At 35.8% G+C, this 24,665-nt stretch overlaps 2 protein-coding genes across 4 annotated transcripts in view; both read left to right on the top strand.

Annotated features, from left to right (window-relative positions):
- Positions 1 to 14,335, top strand: part of LOC306871983 (discoidin domain-containing receptor 2-like) — a 34,027-nt gene extending 19,692 nt beyond the window's left edge. For both annotated transcript variants that reach the window (XM_079420288.1, XM_079420289.1), the window contains 10 exons: positions 1,008 to 1,254; positions 1,912 to 2,004; positions 2,315 to 2,469; positions 3,081 to 3,285; positions 6,813 to 7,057; positions 8,097 to 8,224; positions 9,271 to 9,468; positions 10,531 to 10,765; positions 11,151 to 11,300; positions 12,885 to 14,335. In XM_079420288.1, coding sequence (XP_079276414.1) covers positions 1,008 to 1,254; positions 1,912 to 2,004; positions 2,315 to 2,469; positions 3,081 to 3,285; positions 6,813 to 7,057; positions 8,097 to 8,224; positions 9,271 to 9,468; positions 10,531 to 10,765; positions 11,151 to 11,300; positions 12,885 to 13,022 — 1,794 coding nt within the window. In that variant the 3' untranslated portion in view covers positions 13,023 to 14,335. The remainder of the gene's footprint in view (positions 1 to 1,007; positions 1,255 to 1,911; positions 2,005 to 2,314; positions 2,470 to 3,080; positions 3,286 to 6,812; positions 7,058 to 8,096; positions 8,225 to 9,270; positions 9,469 to 10,530; positions 10,766 to 11,150; positions 11,301 to 12,884) is intronic.
- Positions 14,336 to 18,399: 4,064 nt separating this feature from the next.
- LOC306871978 (sesquipedalian-1-like) lies at positions 18,400 to 24,149 on the top strand. Of its 2 annotated transcripts, none has more exons than XM_079420279.1 (3): positions 18,400 to 18,480; positions 19,732 to 19,832; positions 20,398 to 24,149. In XM_079420279.1, the coding sequence occupies exon 3, from the start codon at positions 20,412 to 20,414 to the stop codon at positions 21,198 to 21,200; it is 789 nt and encodes a 262-aa protein (XP_079276405.1). In that variant the 5' UTR covers positions 18,400 to 18,480; positions 19,732 to 19,832; positions 20,398 to 20,411; the 3' UTR covers positions 21,201 to 24,149. The 2 variants fall into 2 exon arrangements, with proteins under 2 accessions (XP_079276405.1, XP_079276406.1); XM_079420280.1 differs by having other exon boundaries at positions 18,407 to 18,480; positions 20,404 to 23,906.
- Positions 24,150 to 24,665: the final 516 nt, after the last annotated feature.

The following is a 24,665-nucleotide window of genomic DNA, read 5'->3' as shown; positions in this document are numbered from 1 at the left end:
ATATATATAAATTACAACTGTGTGCACATTGTAAGTGCCTTATTCTAAATTAATTTTGTAAACTGAGGGACAATGTAATTATTTTATGACCATAATTATTTTCTGTGGTAATTGACATTCAGCCGCTAATGCTGTTAATAGAACTCAACTTGTACTGAACCCAAAGCGTATCTTTACCACAGTATGTGTTCTGGTTTACATCTATAGTGTCTGTAATTTGAACTCGATGTGCTTTGAAGTGTTTGTTGACTGACAGTTTTAATGTAGCACTAATTATATACCATATTTGACACATAATAACACATAATTACATGTTGGAGCAGGACTGCTAGCCATAATTATGGTGCTTATTGTGTCTGTATATAATCATGCCAGGGTCTGTGGATTGGGTGGTTTAGATGCTTAATCTCGAAGTAATGATTTTATATTAGAAAATAACATGTTTATTAAAGCCGAGCCACTTTCTTTTAGTTGCTTTTTATCTACTTAGTTTTATTTATTTATAAGGCAGCGTGAAATCAGAGTTGATATTATTTTTTTACAATTTAATTGTATGCACTCGTTTAAAATTGTTTTAATTTGGGGGGACTAAAATATTTGACTTTTTTATTTTTTATAAATATTTTACCTATTTTGTTTTTATTTAGAAATTTCTGTATGTTTTAGGTTTTTTTCAGGATTCCTTAATGAACAGAAAGTTCTAAAAAAAAATAGAGCATTATAAATGTCTTTACTGTGACTTTTAATCAATTTAATGCATCCTTGCTGTATATAATTTCCACTTTTCACAATTCAATCCAATCAATACAATTCTTCCTTGTTTTGTTTTTCTAATTGAACATCCTGCTTCACTTGGAAATACATTGCTTTATAAAAGAAAAATGAGTTATAAATGTCATCCATGTTGACTTGTTGTAGTATGACGAAGTTTGATTTATATTGAACAAACAAAAAGCTTCAAATGTGAGCCTTCAAGTGTTGTTGATGCTTATTAATTCTCTTTTTAGGTTCACAGTAATAACATGTTCTCTCGGGGTGTGAAGATCTTCGCGTCCGTGTCCTGTGTCTTTAAGCTGCACCTCATTTCGGAGTGGGAAGCAGAACCGGTGGAGTTTCACACCGTCCTAGACGACCGGAACCCAAGCGCTCGTTATGTGACGGTCCCGTTAAAGCACAGATCGGCTACAGCGCTGCGCTGCCGCTTTTACTTTGCTGACACTTGGATGATGTTCAGCGAAATCTCGTTTCAGTCTGGTATGACATAAGAACAACTCACCTCTATCTCCCACTTGTATTCTCAGTGTTTCCTCATTAAAATACAGCCAGAATTGTGAAATGCTTTTCATATTATCATTCCCAATATCTTAACTTCAATTTACAGTATTGTTCGAATGTTTGGGGTCAGTACAATTTGTTTTTAAAGTCTTATTCTCACCAAAGCTGGATTATTTGTTCAAAAATAACAGTAATATTATTACAATTTAAAATAAGTGTTTTGTATTTGAATGTGTTTTAAATGTAATTAATTCCTGTGATGCAAAGCTGAATTTTACTCCAGTCTTCAGTGTCACATGATCCTTCAGAAATCATTCTAACATGCTAATTTGCTGCTCAAGAAACATTTCTTATCATCATCTGTTTAAAACAGTTGTGCTGTAATTCTTTGAAGAATAGAAAGATTTATATGAAATAGATTTTTTTTGCAACAATAAAAATGTCTTTTCTGACACTTTTGATCAGTTTAATGCTGAATAAAAGTATCAATTTCTTTATACATTTGGAAATGCATATGTGCCTTGTAATCTTTAAGTAAAACTAGACCCTAAATCATTACTTAGAATTATAAATGCATTTTAAGTGGGTGTAATTTAAGGTGTAGTAATTTCCTGTTTTAATTATTTTCCATTGCAGCAACTAATGTGCTTCCTACCCAGAGGCCCCCATTGTTGACCCCTCCTTCATATGAGGTTAACAGCAAAGTACCACAAACTACACAAAAAACAGGTAAAGAGTCACTGTGCTGAGAAAAGCCAGCATTTTTACAATCAACATGAAATCATTTGATACTGTACACTTTCTTAATACATGCTATTCCAAAGAAAATTAAATGGTTGTCTAACCAAAATCCTGTAGAGACTGCTTTTCCTGATCCAGTCATTTTCCGATAAATACAAATGAAGGAAATGAGTCACATTATGGAAGTAAAATGGGTGTGAACACCATTTCCTGCTGGCTTTAAATGAAAATGCCTGACTAGTGTACTAACATGTTACACACTTTGACTGAACTTTAATAACCCATCTGTGTTTGACAGAGGATCAGACGACAGCAAAACCATCAAAACCAGGCCCTTCTGAAGAGGGCAGTACATCGATTCTGATTGGCTGTCTGGTGACTATTATTCTTCTACTAGTGGTGATCATCTTCCTGATTCTGTGGTGCCAATATGTGTGCAAAGTCCTGGAGAAGGTGAGTGTGTCTGTGCTGTAATGTTTGTATTAATGAAACAGATATATTATGCATGAAATGCTTGAGTAGCATATAGTATAAAAGTTTCATTAGCTGCTATAGGTAAATAACTAGAAGAATAACAAAGTGCAGTAAACATTAAAGCTGCATTGCAAATCAGTGTTTATAATTATGGCAATTTAATATGAGAAGACATACCAATTTGCAGCATTGTACAACAAACTGTTTTGTACGAATCGGTAACACTTTATTTATACTTATATAATGCAGTTATTGTTAAGCATGCAAAACGTATAAATAAACCAAAGTTTATTTGTTATGCTTTAAATAAATTTGTTTATGCTTGGAGTTTATAATAAATGTTTATTATAATGAATGCAACTATAAAGTATATTGTTTAATTTAAAGAAATTGCTGTGGAGAGATAGATCTAAAACATTCGTAGCAAACTAGTGTTTTGTTTTATTTACAAGTATTTAACATTATTTCTCAATGTGATTATAAAATGTGGTTTATACATAGATGGTGGGTGGGTTTGTTCTCTGCAACGCAGTGCGACTTATTTTCTGGAAAGCACAGTGATATAAATAGTCTCTCTCTCTCTGTCTCAGGCTCCAAGGCGTATTTTGGAGGAGGAGGTAACAGTGCGATTGTCCTCTTGTAGTGACACTATAATTCTGCAGACTCCCCCGGTGCCCCCGCGCGTCTCCCTCGACCCGCCCTATGAGAGGATCTTCCTTCTGGACCCCCAGTATCAGGATCCCGCTGCGCTCAGGAACAAACTTCCTGAGCTGTCGCAAAGTGCAGAAGCTTCTGGTATCATTCATTATAAACACAAACACACACTAGCTCTGTCTCAAAGCCTGGTGGGCTGCCTCACTATTTTTTAAGAATCATTACAAATTATGTAGCCAGAATAAAAAATTCCACAATTTAAAACAATTTATAAAACTTTTTGTATGTTCATCAAGTCTGCATTTATTTGATCAAAAATACAGCAAAAAAATGTATACCTCATTCTGCCATCTTTTTGATGAATAGGAAGTCGGAACAGTATTTATTTATTTATTTATCATAAATGTATTTGCTGTCTCTTTTGATCAATTTAATGCCTCCTTGCAGAATAAGAGTATTCATTTCTCTAAAATAAAATCTTTCCTACTCCAAACTGAACTTTAGTGAAAGCACATGTACCTGAAACTTTTCCATCAGTCTATGATTTTAAGATAAATTTCTAAGCTGCCTTAGAATGTGGACAAAAATGTATCTTATAAGACAACATCATTTTACTGCCAAATAAGCCGTCTTCACGTCAACCATGATTCCTAACAATGTTCCCTAGGTAGCCTACTAGGGTCTGGACCAGAGCTACTGTGAAGGCTTTCAGTACGTTACTGAATATCTGAACGTGATGTCCTTTCTGAAACTAACCTCTTGTACTATCTTTTAAGAAATATTCTATTTCTATTTTTCAGTTCTATTTTTCATCCTGTTGAACTTGATTTCATTGCCTTTTGTTTCCTCAACAGTTTGCATGCTGTCTGCCAGTGCACTTTTTCCTTTCTTCCTCCTCTAGTCTTGCGTTCTTTATCTTTTGCTTGCAGTCTATGAACTCCACCTGACCTTGTTACCAGACTGAAGGACTTTGCAAGGGTAAGAGCTGATGGTAGATTTTCTTTTGGTAATTTTTGACACTCTGCGGTTTCATGCACCCAGACACTTCAGGGTTTTGGTTGAAATAAAATGAAGTTGGCCTGTTCCTCTGTTGTCATCTTCTGCTTTTTCTATCTCTCTTTCTTCCCTTTTCTCTCAATCTTCATCAACAAAGCTTTAGTGACATGATTGTCAACATTTCAAATTTTGCAAAAGCATATATATTACACATATAGCAGGGGTGCCCAACCCTGTTCCTGGAGATCTACCTTTCTGCAGAGTTCAGCTTCAACCCTGATCAAACACAACTGAACCAACTAGGATCTGAAGGAGCACTTGATAATTACAGATAAGTGTGTTTGATCAGGGTTGGAACTCAACTCTGCAGAAAGGTAGATCTCCAGGAACAGGCTTGGGAACCCCTGACTTAAAGGGATAATCCACTCGGTCAACATTTACTCACCCTCATGTCGTTTCAAACTGGTATGTTTCTCTTTTTCCTTTGAAACACAAAAGAAGATTTTTTTTAAGATTGTTTATAACCAAATGATTTTGTGTCCAATTGACCTTTCCCAAAAACCCACCCCTCCCCCCTTTGTTACTGTTGCTATGTCCGACAAGCCATGCCGCTCTCACACTACACTTTCTCACGCAGTGAAAAATACATTGCTTAGCAAAGAGGAAACTGACAACACGCCGACAGACAAGACAGAGCAGGTTGCTTTTGGTATGAAACAAAGTCTCAGCTTTAAAAAAAAATTTTTTTTTTAAGAAATTCAAACAATAAATGTGGTTTTGTGGCTTTTTAATGTGTTGTGACACATCGCTGTAGCGCCTCAGATTCAAGCGGCATGTGAACTGATCATCTCTTCTTCTTTACTAGTTATAGCACGTAATAAACACCATTTTTCAAGTTCAGGTCCACCGACATTAATCTACTCTACTGTCTGGTTTGTTTGTTGGACAAAATGGCAGATTTGGCATTATGATTGGTCAGATCACCTGTCCATCAAACTTCCAGCAAAGGGTTAATTAATTTCCATAGTATTTCAGGATTGAACAAATATTTTCAGGATTGTTGTTAACCTATCCCTTTTGGAGTCCTTTTGACTTCATAATATTTTTGTGGAACACAAAAGATGATGTAACCTAACAATTTTGGCTCCTATTGATTTTCATTGAATATGGAAATGGAAACGCTATCAAAGTCAGTGGGACCCCAAACAGTTTGTTTAACAACAGTCTTCAAAATGCCTTTTTTTTTGAGGGGGGGGGGTCCACAGGAAAAACAAAACTCATACAGGTTTGGAACAACACGAGGGTGAATACATGATTGTGAATAAATAGTTTGACAAATAAAGAAATGCATGAGATGAATGGGAAAATAAAGCATGCATGGGTGAAGAATTTACACAAAGTAACATGTAATGTAAATTACAATCCGAATTCCGGAAATATTGGGATGTTTTTTAAATTTGAATAAAATAAAACTAAAAGACTTTCAAATCACATGAGCCAATATTTTATTCACAATAGAACATAGATAACATAAATGTTTGATAACATAACAGCTGGGAGAACATCTACTAATTATCAACTAATTAAGTTAATTGATATCATAAAAGGGATGTCTTAGAGAGGTAGAGTCTCTCAGAAGTAAAGATGGGCAGAGACTCTCCAATCTGTGAAAGACTGCGTAAAATCAACGCTCCTCGACGTCAAATTGCAAAGGCTTTGCAAATCTCATCTACAGTGCGTAACATCATCAAAAGATTCAGAGAAACTGGAGAAATTTCTGTGCGTAAGGGACAAGGCCGAAGACCTTTGTTGGATGCCCATGGTCTTTGGGCCCTCAGACGACACCACATCACTCATCGGCATGATTCTGTCATTGACATTACTAAATGGGCCCAGGAATACTTCCAGAAACCACTGTCGGTAAACACAATCCGCCGTGCCATCAGCAGATGCCAACTAAAGCTCTATCATGCAAAAAGGAAGCCATATGTGAGCATGATCCAGAAGCGCCATCATGTCCTGTGGGCCAAGGCTCATTTAAAATGGACTCAAAGTGGAAAAGTGTTCAATGGTCAGACGAGTCTAAATTTGACATTCTTGTTGGAAATCACGGACGCCGTGTCCTCCGGGCTAAAGAGGAGGGAGACCTTCCAGCGTGTCATCAGCGTTCAGTTCAAAAGCCAGCATCTCTGATGGTATGGGGGTGCATAAGTGCATATGGTATGGGCAGCTTGCATGTTTTGGAAGGCACTATGAATGCTGAAAGGTACACTCCAACTCTTCAGCAGCTGGAAACCTATATCAGGCAAGAATGGAACCAAATTCCAAAACAAAAACTCCAGGAACTCGTAACCTCGATGCCCAGACGTCTTCAAACTGTTTTGATAAGAAGAGGAGATGCAACACTATGGTAAACATGCCCCCGTCCCAACTATTTTGAGATCTGTTGCAGGCATCAAATTTGAAATTAGCACATTTTTTGCATAAACTTGTACAATTTCTCAGTTTAAACCTTGGTTATGTTATCTATGTTCTATTGTGAATAAAATATTGGCTCATATGATTTGAAATTCTTTTAGTTTTCATTTTATTCAAATTTAAAAACGTCCCAACATTTCCGGAATTCGGGTTGTACAATTGGTCATGCCTACTGACTCTCTTTGTCTCTGTAGCCTGTAGCGGAGGATACGCCGAACCTGATGTGACCCTGTGCACCCCACACCAGTGTTTTCAGAGCAGCGTGCCGCACTATGCTGAAACCGACATCATCAGCCTGCAGGGCGTCACCGGCAGCAACATGTACGCCGTTCCGGCCCTCACCGTAGATTCCCTGACACGGAAGGACATCTCTGTGGCCGAGTTCCCACGAGAGAGACTGCTGTTCAGAGAGAAACTGGGAGAAGGCCAGTTTGGTGAGGTGAGTCTCGATGAAGCACAAAAGGAGGTTTTATTACAGCTGCTGTTGTTCTGTTGGCTCGTTTCTGGACGCACTTGAATCGTCTTTTATTCAGAGTTAGTTTGGAGGTTTTCGTACACTGTTTACATTGTTTTATACAAACAGTGCTGCAATGCCTGATATTTGTTCTGTGAAATTACAGTGTTTCCCAGAAAACCCTGTTATTAGTGACCACACATGGCTTTATTAAGGAAAACACTGGAAATCTAGAGTGAGAGCCAAGGATTTTATGCAATAGTGTTACTAATACTTTTTTATCTCAGTTGACCCTGATTATTATGTTATTATGGTGGCAACATGGTGCCAGATAGTAATACCATAGTACTGTGACATACAGCACTATATGATATACAAAAGTTTTGGTTTGGTAAGAGTTTCTTATGCTCACCCAGGCTGAATTTATTTAATAAAAAATACCAAAAACCAGTAATTTTGTGAAATATTATTACAATTTAAAATAACTGTTTTCTATTTTAATTTTTTTTTTAAATATAGCTAAAATGAGCTGAATTTTAAGCATCATTACTCCAGTCTTCAGTGTCACGCGATTCTTCAGAAATCATTCTAATATACTGATTTGCTGCTCAAGAAACATCTTATTATTATCAGAGTTGAATATTTTTGTGGAAATCATGATCATATTTTCAGTATTCTTTGATTAATAGAACGTTTGGTTTAAAAACATAGAAATATAAATATTTTGCAACATTATAAATGCATTTACTGTCACTTTCGATCAAATTAATGCATCAATGTTAAATAAAAGTATTAATTTCTTTCTTGCATACCCCAGACTAGTGTATACGCTGGTACAGGGATTAAAATATTTACATAGTAAGGATTTCATATTGTATGCCAAATAAAAAAAAAATAACATGGTAATACCATAGTACGTTGTGGTATTCTGTTTGTTAGTGAAGCTCATGCGAGTGTGTTTCCGTTCTCACTCTGTTTAAGTATGTTTGCCCTTCCATGGTCATACTGTTGTTGCGGTTTCCAGGTGCATTTGTGTGAAGCTGAGGGTTTGGCTGAGTTCCTGGGAGAGGGTGCACCGTTACAGGAGCAGGACGGCAGGCCGGTGCTAGTAGCCGTTAAACAACTCAGAGCGGATGCCACCAACAATGCCAGGTTTGAGGGGAAAGAAACACAAAAAAACAGTTGATTGGAAAGTTGCATCATAGAGTGAGGCTTCTGGGAAGCTCTTGCTAAAACATTCAGAAATGGTTATGTAATTGTAATTTGTTTTATTTGGTCAGAATAAAATGGATTGGCTCATGGATTAAGACAAACAATAGGCAAATGAAATGCAGTGTTTAAAATGTTTGGTTTATAAAGCAAAAATAATATATGTATGTGTGTGTGTGTGTGTGTGTGTGTGTATATATATATATATATATATATATATATATATATATATATATATATATATTTTGTGGGGGTATTTTTTAACATTTTTAATTTTTTCATATATTTATATAATATATTTTTGTTATATATTGACTCATAATAGACTCATAATCCTTCATAAAATATGTAAAAGTGTTTATAAATTAGAGCTGTCAATCGATTAAAAAATGTAATCGCGTTAATCACAGTCCTGCGACTGTCGCTCTCTCTCTCTCTCTCTCTCTCTCTCTCTCTCTCTCTCTCTCTCTCTCTCTCTCTCTGACACACTCGCTCTCTCTCTCTCTCTCGGACACACTCGCTCTCTCTCTCCGCGTTCACTTCAGTTTTTTCGAGCCCGGCACCTAATAATCACACAATCCCTGCGTCCCAATGTACTATACTATACACCCTATCTGCCATAAATAGTATTGAAAATTACTAATATCACAGAATTTAGGATGGATAGTGTGCACATTGGGACGCAGGCAATGATTTCCTTCCACTCTGCGATGACGGCAGAAGGCTGGGGTCAAACCTTATCAAACGATTAATTTGCATTAAAATATTAACACGTTAAAATTCTTAGATTAATCACATGCGTTAATGTTGACAGCCCTATTATAAATACACAGTTATCATTGGAATTTTTCTGTCACAAAGTGTTAATCTGTTTACAGCTGGAATTTATTTCTCATTTATTGTTGTCAAACAAAATTTATTGATGGATGTTGACCTGTAACCTTTCTCATGATCCCATGATAACCTTTCTAACTTTTGTGTCTGTGTAGAAATGACTTCCTGAAGGAGATAAAGATCATGTCGCGTCTGAATAACCCAAACATCATTCAGCTGCTGTGCGTATGCGTGAGCTCCGACCCGCTCTGCATGGTGACAGAGTACATGGAAAACGGAGACCTCAACATGTTCCTGTCCCAGAGAGAGATAGAGAGCACACTCACGCATGCCAACAACATTCCGTCTGTCAGGTGTGTCCATCATTATGAAGAAGCCTGACATGTACAGTCTTTCATCTCCAGACAGGGGTCAATATCGCTATTCTACAAGTCAGAGTCGAGATTAACTTTCTTAACCTTCCAATTAACCTTAACCTTTCATTTTAGTTGTTTTATATTTCTATTTAGCTTCAATTCATTTTTATTTAGCAATTTTATCACATTTTTACTTTTTTACATTTAATGCAAAGACAACATTTCTAATTTTCTTTTTTTTTTTCTTTTTTTTTACAACTTAATGTTTTCATCAGGGTTTTTTTTTTATGTTTTCATGTAATATTTATTTATTTTTATTTTTGTATTTTTAATTATATATTTCAGCTTTATTTCATTTAACGAAAACCATCTTTAATAGTTTTGGTAATAAAAACACTTATTTTACACAGAAGACTTTTAACTGAATATCTCTGCTGTTCTTTTGCATACTATGAAATCGAATGTTCAAAAGACAAAACGTATCGTAAACGTTGTTCATATGACTTTTGCGCTGTATTCAAAACTTTGAAATTTGTTGGCAAAATTTTGTTTTATATGAGAAAAAGATCAAACTTAAATTGTTATTTGCTGAAAATTTCGGTAACCCTTTACTTAAAGCCTTTATGTATAATGCATTGTAAAGATATTCATAATGTACATTGTAATGCATGAATTTTAAATGCATTATCAAATTTAAAATGCATTATAATATTTGTAGGTTTGTTTTTCATGTGTTTTAATGCATTATACGGGTGGAACAACGAATATTTAAGTATTATAATGTATTATAACTGTGGTTGCAATTATTCATAAGATCGCACAATGCATTATAATGTGCATTTCAAGGCATAATTGATGCATTAAAACTACTTTTATAATGCATTATAAATAATGCCTTTAAGTAAAGTGTTATCAAAATTTCCATCTGCGTTATAGCAAGTCTCATTTGTGCTTTCATGCATTCATACTGGTTTAATTTGATACTGGCCAGGTCATGTTTTGTGTGCCTTTGCTGTTTTATTCTCATGAACTCAGACTCTTTTATTTCTGTCTCTGCAGCATTGCTGACCTGTTGCACATGTCGGTGCAGATCTCTTGTGGGATGAAGTACTTGGCTTCTCTCAATTTTGTGCACCGTGATCTGGCCACACGGAACTGCCTCCTGGACCGTCATCTCACCATAAAGATCTCTGATTTCGGCATGAGCAGAAACCTATACAGTAGTGATTACTATCGTATACAGGGGCGTGCTGTACTGCCTATACGCTGGATGGCCTGGGAGAGCATCTTACTGGTGAGGGGAAAAAGAAAACCTTCTTTTCATCAGATTCATGTATAAGAAATGTATCTCTGTTGCCACAAAAATAATAAGCAGCACAACTGTTTTCAACACTGATTAATAATAAGAAATGCTTCATGAGCAGCAAATCAGCATATTATAATGATGTGAAACTGAAAATTCAGCTTTGCATCACAGGAATAAATTACATACTCGAATAGAAAACATTTATTTTAAATTGCAATAATATTTCACAATATTACTGTATTTTTAATCAGTTAAATGGAGCCTGGTGAGCAAAAGAGACTTCTTTCAAAAATTACATTTAACTTTTAGGTGGAGACAGGTGGCTTTCTTCCTTTGTATCAGTGAATTATGCGTTACGTGTGTGTGTTTTTAGGGGAAGTTCACAACATCTAGTGACGTGTGGGCATTCGGAGTAACTCTGTGGGAGATCTTCACTTTGTGTAAGGAGCAGCCCTACAGCTTGCTGTCTGATGAACAGGTCATCGAGAACACCGGCGAATTCTTCAGAAACCAGGGGAGACAGGTACAACTTTACTTTGGTTTTGGTTTTGATTTGAAGTGAGTGAATTATACTTTTTTACAAATGATACAAATTCCGAGTATGGCTAACCATACTTTCCATTCGTCACTTTTCATCTGCTGAAGTTAATCCTTTGATAAAGTAAATGAATCTGAAGTTAAGGTGAATCGTTCTGAGGTAAAGCAACTCGCCTGAACTGCATTGAACTGCATTGGAGTGAATCCGTTTGCAGCATCATTCTAAAGTGAAATTAGTGGGGTTCCTGTGGGTCTTAAAAGCTTTAAATTCAGTTTGAGCAAATTTAAGGTCGTAAAAAGTATTGAATATCTTAAATGGTATAATAAAAGTCTTAATTATCATTTTAAAAGGTCTTTATTTTGTGGACAGAAAAACTAGAATTGCAGTATCCCTTAACTTCGAAAGGCTGATTTAAATAAATAAATGTGATGAGCAACTGAAAGCAAAGACATTTCAAAATAAGAGTCCCAGTGCATTTTGCTACATTTTACAATTAAAAGTCCCACATTTTCATAAAATCCAATTTTCACTAACTAGTTGCTTATTAGCATGCCTGTTATTAACACATTGGTTGTTTATTAGTGCTTATAAAGCACATATTCTAACCCTATATTCTACCTTTCTACTCCTACCCAATACCTAAACTTAATAACTACTTTATAACTATTAATAAGCAGCAAATTAGGAGTTTATTTTACACAATACAGAATAAAGTATTGGCCAGTTTTACTAACAGCTTGCGCCAGCGCAAACCGTCTTTTGGCGTTAAAATAGTACTGTCAGGTTTTACTAAAGGCGCGCAGTGAAAAATTTGTGTTGAGAAGGCGTGGACACTGTTAATTTTGTGCCTGGCCTTATTGAATATGCATTTCTAGGAGTTTTCCTTTCAGACGCAAAAGTTATGGGAGGAGAGTATTCAAATTAATCACGCAACATGTTTTACTAACGTTTGTGCTCAACAAATTACTGGCATTTACTGGCACCACATCCAAAAAAAGCATGTCTTAAACTATTTTGCTCTTGAAGTGGCTGCAGTGTGTTGCTAGTAGGAGGCACCACAGAGAATAGAGAGCGCATGGTAGAAGGGAGAGGATTTTTTCCATAAGTGTTAATTTATTTTGAATGCCAGAAGAACACATTATCCGAACATATCGTTTGCCAAGCCATATTATTTTTAATTTGCTTCAGGAAATAAAAGATGACTTTGAACCCTCAACTAGGAGTCACACAATACCAGCTCTATCAAGACTTCATTTTTTGGCCTCCGGTTCTTTTCAACGGCCGCTTAATTTTTATTATAATTAAGTAAAAATAAATGATTTATTTTGGAGTTAAATGGGTTTGTTCTATATGGACATATGGTATTAATTATATTTGGTCTTAAAAAAGGAAAAGTGAATTAATCTAAATGAATGTGAATTGAACTGAAGTGAGGTCCAAAGTAAAGTGGTTCATTTATTTCTGGTAAACTATGATGAGACCGAATGAATGCACAGTCACAGGATGCAAACCTTTACATCAATTTTATGTAAAAGACTTCTACATATTTTTCTCTCTCTTTCTCCCTAGATCTTTCTCTCCGCCCCACCACTCTGTCCATCCTCTCTGTTCGAGCTGATGATGCGTTGCTGGAGTCGTGACATCGTGGACCGGCCCACTTTTCACGGATTGTATCAGGCTCTGCGAACTTTTGCGCCCTACTCATGACCGACACCTGCTCTACTGAAATAACCTGGAGGAAAACTGTTATACAAGTCTTCTGACGGCTCGCCAGTCGCTGAAGTAGAGCAGGAACATTATAGCCACAATGTAGCGTCATTAGAGCGGTAGAAATCCAATGGAGGAGAGATCTAGAGATTAGATTTCACAAAAGGCATTCATTCATTTATCCACTCACATATTCATCTCCATTGAGACCTTGTTTTCCAATCCATAGACACTTGAGATTTTTTTAGACTTTGCGTTGTTGTTCTTTCCCTTTTTTCTTTATCATACATGTTATTTCTGGTTGTCATTTTCCAACAGTGACTCTTGAGCCTACTGTATATTCTAGGCAGAAAGAACCAACTGGACGAATGTTGTGTTTGTCAAAACTGTGGTTGTGTATCGTTAAGCACTGCTGTCTTTGGTTTTTATTTTTGTTCCTTATTTACCCCCACACTGGAGTTACTGTGTCTTATATTAAGTGTTGTTTTGCTCTCTAAATATGAATGTTTTTACAGGTTCTTTGGATATAGCCGGGTCAGAGACTTGCTTTGCCTGGATCTAGCAGAACTACTGTTATAGTTAGATTAAAAAAAAGCCCATTCGGAAGAGAAGGGAAAGGGTTATAGAGCCAACAATGGACTGACGTGCAATTGAATGCACTGTTTCTTCCCCCAACTTCTAACAGGCCACTTTAAAATCAACATGAAATCAGAACAGACCAATGGACTATGATTCATCCGTGGATGTTTCCAAAAAAGACAATGTTCATTATTGTAGTGCGTCATCAAAATGTAATAACTTGGTTCTTTGTTAAAGTTAAAAAAACAAGAAGAATTTCCATTGGGATACGTCAAGATGTTCTTGGGGTGAATTTGACCTTCAGCGTCCACATGCAGATGTCCAATTATACAGTAGAAGTAAAATGTCTTGTTAATGCCATTTCATGTTGGCTTTAAAGGAATAGTTCAAGCAATATTATGAATAGAGGACTCATATTTTAGCCTGAAGCATCAATAAAAAAAAAAAACACTTTAATGATGGATTTGTTTTTTTACAAAAACGCAGCTTTTTGCTTCAGAACGTTATTTGATGGACTGGAGTGGTGTGGATTATTGTGATGTTTTTGTGAGCCGTTTGGACTGTCATTCTGACGGCACCCATTCACTGCATTGGTGAGCAAGTGAATGCGAAATTGACCTAAATCTGTTTTTATGAAGAAACAAACTCATCTGCATCTTGGATGGTCTGAAAGTGAGTACATTTTCAGCAAATCTTCATTTTGGGTGAACTATTCCTTTAAAATCCAGCAAAAACCAGCAATATTTCACCACCACAGGCAAACAAACTGAATTTCAAAACACTATACTTCCTTGTTATTGGCATACAGTTCTACAATTGCATTGTTGTTGTATCTAAATGAACTAAGTCTGGCTGAGGACATACAGGACCAAAAAATATTAATATTGTAGAGATTCATTTAATCTTTGATCTCTGTAGAAGGCACATGATTATGGGGGAATATGTATGTAAGTTTCAAATTATTCAAAGCACATTTTTCTTTCTTTTAATCCACTTTAATGTTTTATTAATGTCATTTAATGTTTTTAGCAAAAGTTTGTGAATGAGTGTTGCTCCAAAAAAACATTTGGTGCACTACGATATAACCAAGATCTTATATTTCCATCTTTTTTCATCAGTGTGTACTAGTTTCTACATTCCTTTTCTGTAGTTTGTGTTTACTGTATTTCAGAAATTGTCTTCAAATGTACAGGAGAAGTTATATTGTTTGGCTGCTGAAAGGTTTGGCTATGCAGGACGTTTTGAAGAGTCCTCCAATAGCACTGGGATTTCGATTGAATGTTGGTGGTAGGAAAGCTTAGGAGAAGGGCAACCACTAAAACTCAATCTCCCAGAAGCCTTTGCTGAAGTGAGCCTGAGGCAATTTCTGTTATTACTGATCAGAGTTTGCTTTCACTATTTAGAGACCAAGAGTGCATGTCCGTGCGAATGTGTGATACTGTGAGTGTGGTTTTGTTTCAAGTGAAATAAATGTACCTTCTTTTATCATTTTGTATTCAATAAGTCTTTCATTCAAACATTTTTACTCTCTGTATGTGTCCTTCATGTACATTACATAAGCAGAGTAGATACTGTATGTATAGTAATATATTGGGGACTAAGGAAGACTTGTTTTCTTTCATCTTCTTTCTTATTTTCCATAATAAATACCGATTTTGCTGTATTTCCGGTGTTATTGTGTTGTACTCATTCTGAATATTATTTTATTTTTCTACATGAGTAGTGTATATATTATAGTATCTACCTATCTATCTATCACTTATGACCGATTAATAATTATATATAATATTATGGCGTTATTTTACTGCCAAATGTCGAGAGCGCATTAAGTAGAAAGTAGATTAATATAATGCGCGAGAGCAGCGTATTTTATATATTAAAATATCGCCATATTTATTTTAACATATAATTTCACCTGGGGTGAAAACTTTTTGAATTTGAAGATCAAGATAAATTGTACTTAATTTATCTTCCAGGAAACATGCAAGTATCTTCTGTTGCTTCCGAAGGGCAGTACTAAATGGAAAAAAAAAATTATATTTATACAAAATAAGAAAAATTTGGATATCTTCATCCTGTTCAAAAGTTTTCATATACACATACATACCTATATATATATATATACAGTGCCCTCCATAAGTATTACAACAGTAAAGACAAAATTGCTCTGTTGGCTACAATAATTTAGCAAATATGATTAAAAGATGAATATGAGACAAAACTACAGAATGTCACATTTTATTATCAGCCGTTTCAACACATATATGTTTTAGCAAATAAAAAGAACAGCACTTTTAGAGTTCATCCCACTCATTGATGTGAGCATAAGTATTGGGACAGTTGATCATAAGGCAGATATAAAAGATTAAAATCTATTATTTAGTTGCAGATCTCTTGCGCACAATCACAGCAGTGAGTCTGTGACCCATAGACATCACCAGACTCTTGCTCTCATCCTTTTAAATAGCTTCAAGTACCTCGGTGTAAACATCTCCGAGAACCTGGCTTGGACTACACACATCCAAACACAGGTTAAGAAAGCCAGGCAAAGACTGTACCATCTGCAACAGCTGAGGAAATTCAGGGTCTCACCAGCAATCCTGAAAACTTTCTATTCAGGGACCATAGAAAGTGTATTGACTCAGTGCATCTCAGTGTGGTATGGAAACAGCTCCAATCAGGACTGCAAAGCACTACAGAGAGTTGTGCGCTTAGCTGAGCGCATCTCAGGGTCTGCTCTCCCCTCTCTGCAGGACATCTACCTCAAACGCTGCAAAAGTAGAGCTGTTAAAATCATCAAGGACTCAAATCACCCTGGTAACTCTATTCACTTTGCTTCCATCTGGTAAGCGCTTCTGTAGCCTGATGGCAAAAACTGAGAGACTTAGGAGGAGCTTCTTCCCCCAGGCCATCAGGCTCCTAAACTCTAACTCTGTGTCATAACATCCCTTGACTCCATGTAAATATCACCATATGAACAAGCTATTCATAATTTTTCTCTACCTCATATTGCTGCTATTATATACCCTGTACAACTTTTTTGCACATTTTTTTTTTTTGCACATTCCTCTTTATTACTATTTAAGTCAACAACATACTGACCTGCACATTTATATTTTTTATCTTTTATTTTATTTTATTCTTTAATTTTTTTCTACTTTTTTTTCCTTAATATTTGTATTCTATATAATTGCACTGTCCTTGGAGCGGACCTGACCTACATTTCACTGCTGGTTATACTCTGTATAATTGTGTATGCGACAAATAAAAATCTTGAATCTTGAATCTTGAATCTTGACACCACCTCCACCATGCTTTACAGATGAGGCTGTATGCTTGGGATCATTTGTAGTTCCCTTTTTTTCTCCACATTTTTGCTTTCCCATCACTTAGATAAAGGTTCATCTTTGTCTCATCGGTCCATAAACACAGCTCCAAAACTCTTCTGGCTCACCTTTGTGCTTTTTGCAAACTCTAATCTTGCCTTTCTATTTTTGGTGCCGGTCAGAGGTTTGCATCTTGCTGTGTAGCATCTGTAATTCTGTGTCAAAGTCTCCTGAGGACAGTAGATTGTCAGAGCATCACCCCAGCTTTCTGGAAGTTGTTGGTGATTTTACAGACACGTCTTTTGGGTTCATTTTTACAGCTTTTATGATTTGTCTGTCATCAGCTACTGTTGTTTTCTCAGCCGATCAGGTCGTTGTTGGTTGCTGGTGTCGCTGGTGGTTTCCAAACTCTTGATTTCTCCATGCCCTTTGTTTTTGCTAGAGCTCTAACTGACTCCCTCTTTTCTTTTAGCATCCAAATTGCTTACTTTTCTCTCAAAGTCAGCTCCCTCGTCTTCATCCTGGTTTGTGTGTCATCATCGAATGCAAGATTCAGAATGCAGAAGTAATGGATATAACTGATACGACACATTCCCTGCTTTTAATATCTGAAGAATTAATGCAACAGGACACAGCTGATCACTTAGAAAGACCTGTGAGGAAACTGTTCAAATACTTATGCTCACATCAGATAGAGGGATGAAACACTAAAAGTGCTGATCTTCTTAGAACATCTATGTGTTGAATCACCCAATGATAAAACGTGGCATTCTGTTAATCATATTTGTAAATGTCTTGACTCCAGAGCCAACAGAGCAATTTTGTCTTTACTGTTACAATACTCTTGGAGGGCACTGTATGTATATATATATATATATATATATGTTTTGTATTTAATTTTTTTTTTTTTTTGCTACCACCAATCTTGAATGTTTGACTTTGGTTTAGTTATGGACTCTTGGTTTAGTCACTGAAGTCCAAAGGAATAGATGATGTATTAATATGTGTTTGTGTTGGGCTCTAAAAGTATTGTAAAACTACTCTCATGGTCTTAAAACCATGGTCATGGTTCTTTATACATACAATGGTGCAGACATGGTATTGTGCAATATCGTATTGTTGTAAATGGCAGGCTGTAATTCAAAGCACAGTAGCCGGTTATAAAACTACTGATAAAAAACTTTCATATCCTGGTTATACACCATGGTATCCTTGAAGTACCATAAAATATATTTAGGCATACGTGCATAGTATTACCATGTGATTCCATCACTGTACCTTAATTAGTAGCCTACTACTGCAGTTATGACCAAACGTAATTCATATAATCTAAATGCACATATATAATCACGTATCCACTCTTAAATTTACGTTTCAATATGTGAGAAGAGACTTCATAATAACCCATTGTGTGAGTAAATGCACACGTGAACGCGCGCGCAGCTACTGGAGAGATTCCTCCAGCGTCACGTGATCGTCAGTCAGTCAGTCAGGAAAGGAAGAAAGAAAGAAGGGAGGAAAACTGTGCTGGCGTCCAATACCACACTCAAAAGGCAGGTTAAACATCGATATAATCTCGAAACGACGTACTAGGTCTCTTAAACCTTTCTCTATTTTTGTAACACGGCTTTAGCAGTTATACGCTAGAAACAAGGCTGCATTTGATGTTTTAGTACCAAGCAAACTGCTCGAGCTGCGAGTCGAGAATGACAAAGACTGTATTATTAAGACACGTTGACTTTTCTCTATTATGCACGATTGTCTTACTTTACGGGTATAAGTGCGTTTGGTAATGTTTAATTAGCTTTTAACACCTTCTTGTACGTTGTTAAACCATATTTGTGTGCTACAGATCTGACTGCATATATCTGATGCTCACCTGAAATGTAGTGTGTAGATGTTTTTAACTTTATTTTTGAACGCATGGTGGTATAAAACTGCTGTCTGGATCATTAAAACTGTAGCAGTAGACTCTGTTGGACGGTTGGGTCACTAACACTGTGTTTTTACCGTGACAGTACCATGGGACAGTATCAGATGGTAATACCATGGTATTTTGACCGATTAAGTATCATGGTGTTTACAAAAAACTTGAAACTGTTTCCAAGAACACAATTTTTAATACCACAAAACATATATGAAACATGATGCTACCATGGTGCTTATTGGTTCCTTTTTTAAGCATGCAAATAAAAGATAAAAAAAAATGGTGTGGTCAGATATCAAAGTCTGTGGTTCTTTGATATTCTGCTGTATCATAACAAGGATATTCCTTCCTGGAGTACTGTGGTGGTACTACCACAAAATACCATGGTAAAGTGATAGCATCAGATGGCAGTACCATAGTATCTTTTCATGCTTTTCACAGCCATGGAAAGCATTGGGAATTTTAGTTTTAGTTACTTTTAGGCTTGAAAAAGTATATTTTATATGAATATTATGATTTATTAGAATCAGAAAGGGTGTTACTGCTAAGTGTGTTTAAACACACACAAGGAATATGTCTTGGTGACGGTAGCTTCCAGTGCAAAGAAAACGTACAGACATACATAGCTATTATTTGACATGCATATAATGAAATATAACATTGATAATAAAGATTTGTTTTATTTTTGCTTTTTTATTAAATATCTGTCACATGGTTTTGACGCTATGTCTGATTCATATATAGTTTAGTCACTTTTATTTATGCCACTTGTTTTAAGAAAGAGGAATTTGTGTGGTTTAAACCAGGTCAGATGTGAAGTAGGATGTTTCCGATATATATGACACCTCAGTCATTGACTGTGGCGCTCTTTTTTTAGATCAGAAATGGGATGGAGATGTTTGGCAAGTGCTGGTGTTTTGATTGACTGTTGGAAGCAGGCCACACGTGAAGCGTTCACAGAAGAGCTTTGAAAGAAAGGTGAATTTACATCTACGGTTTGAAAGTTTGGGGTTTGGTGAGATTTTTATTTATTAAGAAATTAATACTTTTATTTAGAAATTATGTGTTCAATTGATCAAAAGTAACAGTAACATACTTATAATGTTACTTATTTGATTTCTGTTTCAAATAAATGCTTTCTATTCTTCAAAATATCCTAAAATAATCCTCTGAAATGATTTGATAACAATAAAAAGTGTTCTTGATTTGTTTCTTGAGGGGCAAGATGTTATGAAAACATGTTTGTAATATTCTCATATTCACAAGTTGAGGAAGGATTGCAAAATTTAATCTAATGACACAGCCTTTAAGAAACTGCAATCGTTTAATTACAACATTGAATAAGATCATGCATTGTCTGATTACTGATAGTAATAAAAAAAAATCAATAATTATTATGATTATATATATAGAGGAGCTTTTCCTTTAGATTTATTTGTAGACCCAATAGGACAAGTAGAAAAATGTGAATTTGGGTTAAATCAACATTATTAAACTTTCTTGAGATAAATATTATCAGTATATCTCTAATATTTGCTCTAAGTTTCAGAGACCATTATGAAGTTAAACGAGAGGAGCGTGGCGCATTATGCCACATGCAACTCTCCTCCAGACAAGACAGGCTTCCTCTTTAAGAAACGGGAACGGAACACGGCGTACCACCGCCGCTGGTTTATTCTGAAGGGCAACATGCTGTTCTACTTCGAGGAAAGAGAAAGCCGAGAGCCGATTGGCGTCATCGTCCTGGAAGGCTGTACGGTGGAGCTCTGCGAGTCTGAATCCGAAGAGTTCGCCTTCGCCATTAAATTCGACTGTGTCAAAGCGAGGGTCTATAACATGGCCGCGGAGAACCAGGCTGCTATGGAATCGTGGGTCAAGGCTCTGTCACGGGCGAGTTTTGACTACATGCGGCTGGTTGTGAAGGAACTGGAGAGGCAGCTGGAGGAGGTACAAGAAGAAGCCAGATCTTCACAAGCCAAAAGTAAGCCAAAGAAGCCCCAGCAGCAAGTGCAAGGAGCAACAAGCTTCCAACCCGTAACCTTTTCGCTACAGAACGCCGCCATTACGGGGCCTTCGCAGGAAGGGGTGTCTAGCAGAGAAAATGGGGTGTCTTGGAGTAAACCCACCAGCGTGCCAAACGGTGTCAGCGAGGGCTGCGTCTGGGAAGGGGACTGTAGCGGGAGGGGGAATGGAGTCAAACCACCTCCGATACCTCCGCGGAGGAAGACCAACGGCGGGTCACTCGAGAGCCCCGTTTCACCCGGCACAGGCTGCTTCTCTAAACTACACGACTGGTACGGCAAAGAAGTGGCTGAACTGAGAATAGAATGGCTGCAGAGCCAGTGAATGAAATCCACAAGAGACTCGAAATATGCATCCGCACACAAGACATGCTTAGTGCAATCTTGGTTAAAGACATAACCGGTCAAATTCATCTAAAAACAAAGAGAGCATTAGAATGATAATCACTTGTCCACTGTTACTGATTTTTTTTTTATTTTGTTAAACAAGACCAAGCCAGTTTTTAAAGGAACATTCTGTCATTTACTCACCCTCACGTCTTTCCAAACCTCTCTGGAAAATCTAGTTTAAAAAGTTTTAAAAAGTACAGTAAATCTTATGATAAAGTAAACAGCAGTATTTACCTACATATATTTTTACTAAAGCATTTTAAACGAATAGTGCAATATTTTTAAAGCAAGTGCAGTGTTTCTCATTGTAAAAAAAAAAAAATGAAAGTATGCTGAAAATGTACCCCCCCCCCCCCAGTCTAACTAAGATGAAGATGAGTTTGTTTCTTCATCAGAACAGATGTGGAGAAATGTAGCATTACATCACTTGCTCACCAGTGGATCCTCTGCAGTGAATGGGTGCCGTCAGAACGAGGGTCCAAACAGCTAATAAAAACATCACAATAATCCACACTAACATCTGAAGCGGAAAGTTTGTAAAAAAGTGTGTTTGTGAGAAAAAATCCATTATAATGCTACCCTGTTGTCCTCTCACGTCAAAAGCCACCAATGCATTGTGCTTAATCTGTGCATATTTCTCTCCTGATTCAGACTAGATGAATTTTACTTGTGGATTATTGTGATGTTTTATCAGCTGTTTAGACTCTCATTCTGACGGCACCCATTCACTGCAGAGCTTCCATTTGTGAACAAGTCATGGAATGCTAAATTTTTCCAAATCTGTTTGCACGAACAAACATTTACATCTTGGATGGCCTTAGGGTGAGTAATTTTTAAGCAAGATTTCATTTTTAGATTAACCATTCCTTTAATACAATGAAAAACATTGCATTTCCTTGAACTTTGTTGTAGGTTAACCTAAATGAGTCATTAAATCAGTTTCGAATTGATTCATTAGGACACACAGTTTAAACTAATGCACAAAAAGGAATTTTAAAATCTTTATGCAATGTTTGCTACTTAATTGAATTAAGAGAGGCTGTTAAAATAATCTTAATATTTTTGTACTTAGCAGTTTATGAGACAAGGAAGGTTTGAAAAACAAATCTAATTACACAGTCTTTATGAAACTTATTAGCAAAATAACAATTGCATTAAATCTTTAATAATTATAGTGTTGCATTGTTGAATTAAATGTATATAGCAACGTCTACAGTGCTCTGTTCCATTTTGAAAAAATGGAACACTGAGTCTGTCCAGGTTTTAAAAAAATGACAAAAAGCACCATGAAAGTCTTACAAACCGATACAATAGCTTTAGGAAGAAAAACAATGTTCTCATTGGTTCTCACATCTCGTTGACATTAAAACTTGCATGATGGGTCTTGATGCAGGATTTTAGAGATTGTAAGTGAAAAATAAAAATGTAAAATTTGGCACACAAAGATTTATGACTTCGAAGTACTTAGATTTTGTGCATAGGTTGTGCTTTAAGTTATTTTTGGAGCTTGTTGTAAAAAAAGAGCATTCTGGAAATTCAGCCAAACTTCCTCTTTTGTGTTCGTGTAAGCAATACGGGTTTGGAACGACATGAGAATGAGTAAACGATGATGCTGATCTCTTTTTTTAGATAAACTATTCCTATAAAATCTCGCATTTAGATTCATTTCATGTTGAAGTGACTTGACATTTCCTTCTCATTTGTATTTTTTACACATCTTGCATAACAACATGAATTTCCTTTTTCACAATTTTTTGTCTCGATAAAAAGAAAAGCGGTACCAAGTCCGTGTTTTTAGAGTCACAGACACTTGAATGTTAAGTATTACAGTGCCAAAGCTGGTCTATGGCAATTTGTAATCAATTTACAATATAAAGTAGCAACAAAAAAAATAGCTTAACAGCACAAAACGTTAGATGTATCCCAAGATTTTTGGCGGTGAATTTTATGCTGTATTTTAGAAGATCTACAATCCAATTGCCAAAATGATTTCTAACTTTAAAGTATGTAATAGTGTCTGAGACAATGGACTTGTCTAACTAGCCAGCTAACATGTAATCTTCCCTTTTCTAAGCATATTTAATACACAGTTATTCAGTTTTAGTTTAAGCTTTGCTATGCTTAATCCCATATTATCATTCTTCCTAATAAGCGTGTTTATGCTTTGCCTTGCCTTTTAAAACTGACCAATTATAATCATCATACTGTGACCAACATTTAATACGTAAAAGAATATATACAGACAGCTTATTAATGGATTTTGTAAATGCACTTTAATGGTACAAATTGTGTGCAATCATATAATCATATTTGGGGAGATTTAACCTATAGTGACACTAAATGGGATACGTGGCTGGCCAACCGCAGTGCCTTCAGATTTAATCTCAAACACTGTGTTAGATTCCACAATGCAAATAGGTGAATGTGGATAAACAACTTGTGTATTTAACCAGGTACTGATAGTAAAATGACTACAACTTCAATAAAGTTAAGGTTGTATTGCAATAACCAGATCTGAATGTTTGGACAAAACAGGCCTTGAAAATTACATGGGATAGAATATTAAATTTGAAGGAAACAAGAATGTACGTGTAATGTTTGCAAATGAGTCAAATAAAGATGAGCATCCTTATAAAATATGTATAACGGGTTTTTTTTTTTATTATTATATGTGAAGTCCCACAATCTCACCACAAGATGGCTCAGCATTGCTGTGTTGAAGGTTTCATTGCTTTAGTTGCACGGAGATACTCACTTTAGTCAAATTTCCTGTACATTTCTTTAATATGTTGTGATGTGGATAATACAAATTATGACGTACACTTTCACATTATGCTCTTCGTGACCTTTTTCAAGGACATGAAAGTAAACAAGTTTTGAGTGGATTATACTACTGTTCAGAGTTTTTTCTACGACTTTTTCTCTTTTGTTTTCATATAATTTCATACTATCTCAGCTCATTTAACGACGGAAACTACAAAATCTATCACGTGAAGCCAAAAAGTACTGAACTTGAAGCTGTTTTTAAAATAAAAGTCTCAGCGCTACATTAAATTGAGATATGTGAAATAGTTAAAGTAGCGTCTGTTGATGTTAAATGCTATGCTTCCAACTATTGTTAACATTTATTGTTTATAATTTACAATTAGTATGCGTGCATGACCTTACTGACTTTTCACATTTTAGTGAACGACCAAAAAAAAAAAATACATATATATAAAATATAAATATATATATAAAAAAAAAAAAAAAAAAAAAAAAAATATATATATATATATATATATATATATATATATATGTGATTTACACTATTTATATAGAGAGATATATAATAATTAAGGAGGTTACGAACACCACACGGCTAGCTTCTCACACGAAATGGGGCTTTTATTTTGCCGGA

This window comes from Barbus barbus (genome assembly GCF_936440315.1).
Source record: "Barbus barbus genome assembly, chromosome: 6".
Taxonomy (NCBI): domain Eukaryota; kingdom Metazoa; phylum Chordata; class Actinopteri; order Cypriniformes; family Cyprinidae; genus Barbus; species Barbus barbus.
Note: the sequence above shows the minus strand (reverse complement) of the source record. Positions and strands in the feature narration are given on the sequence as shown.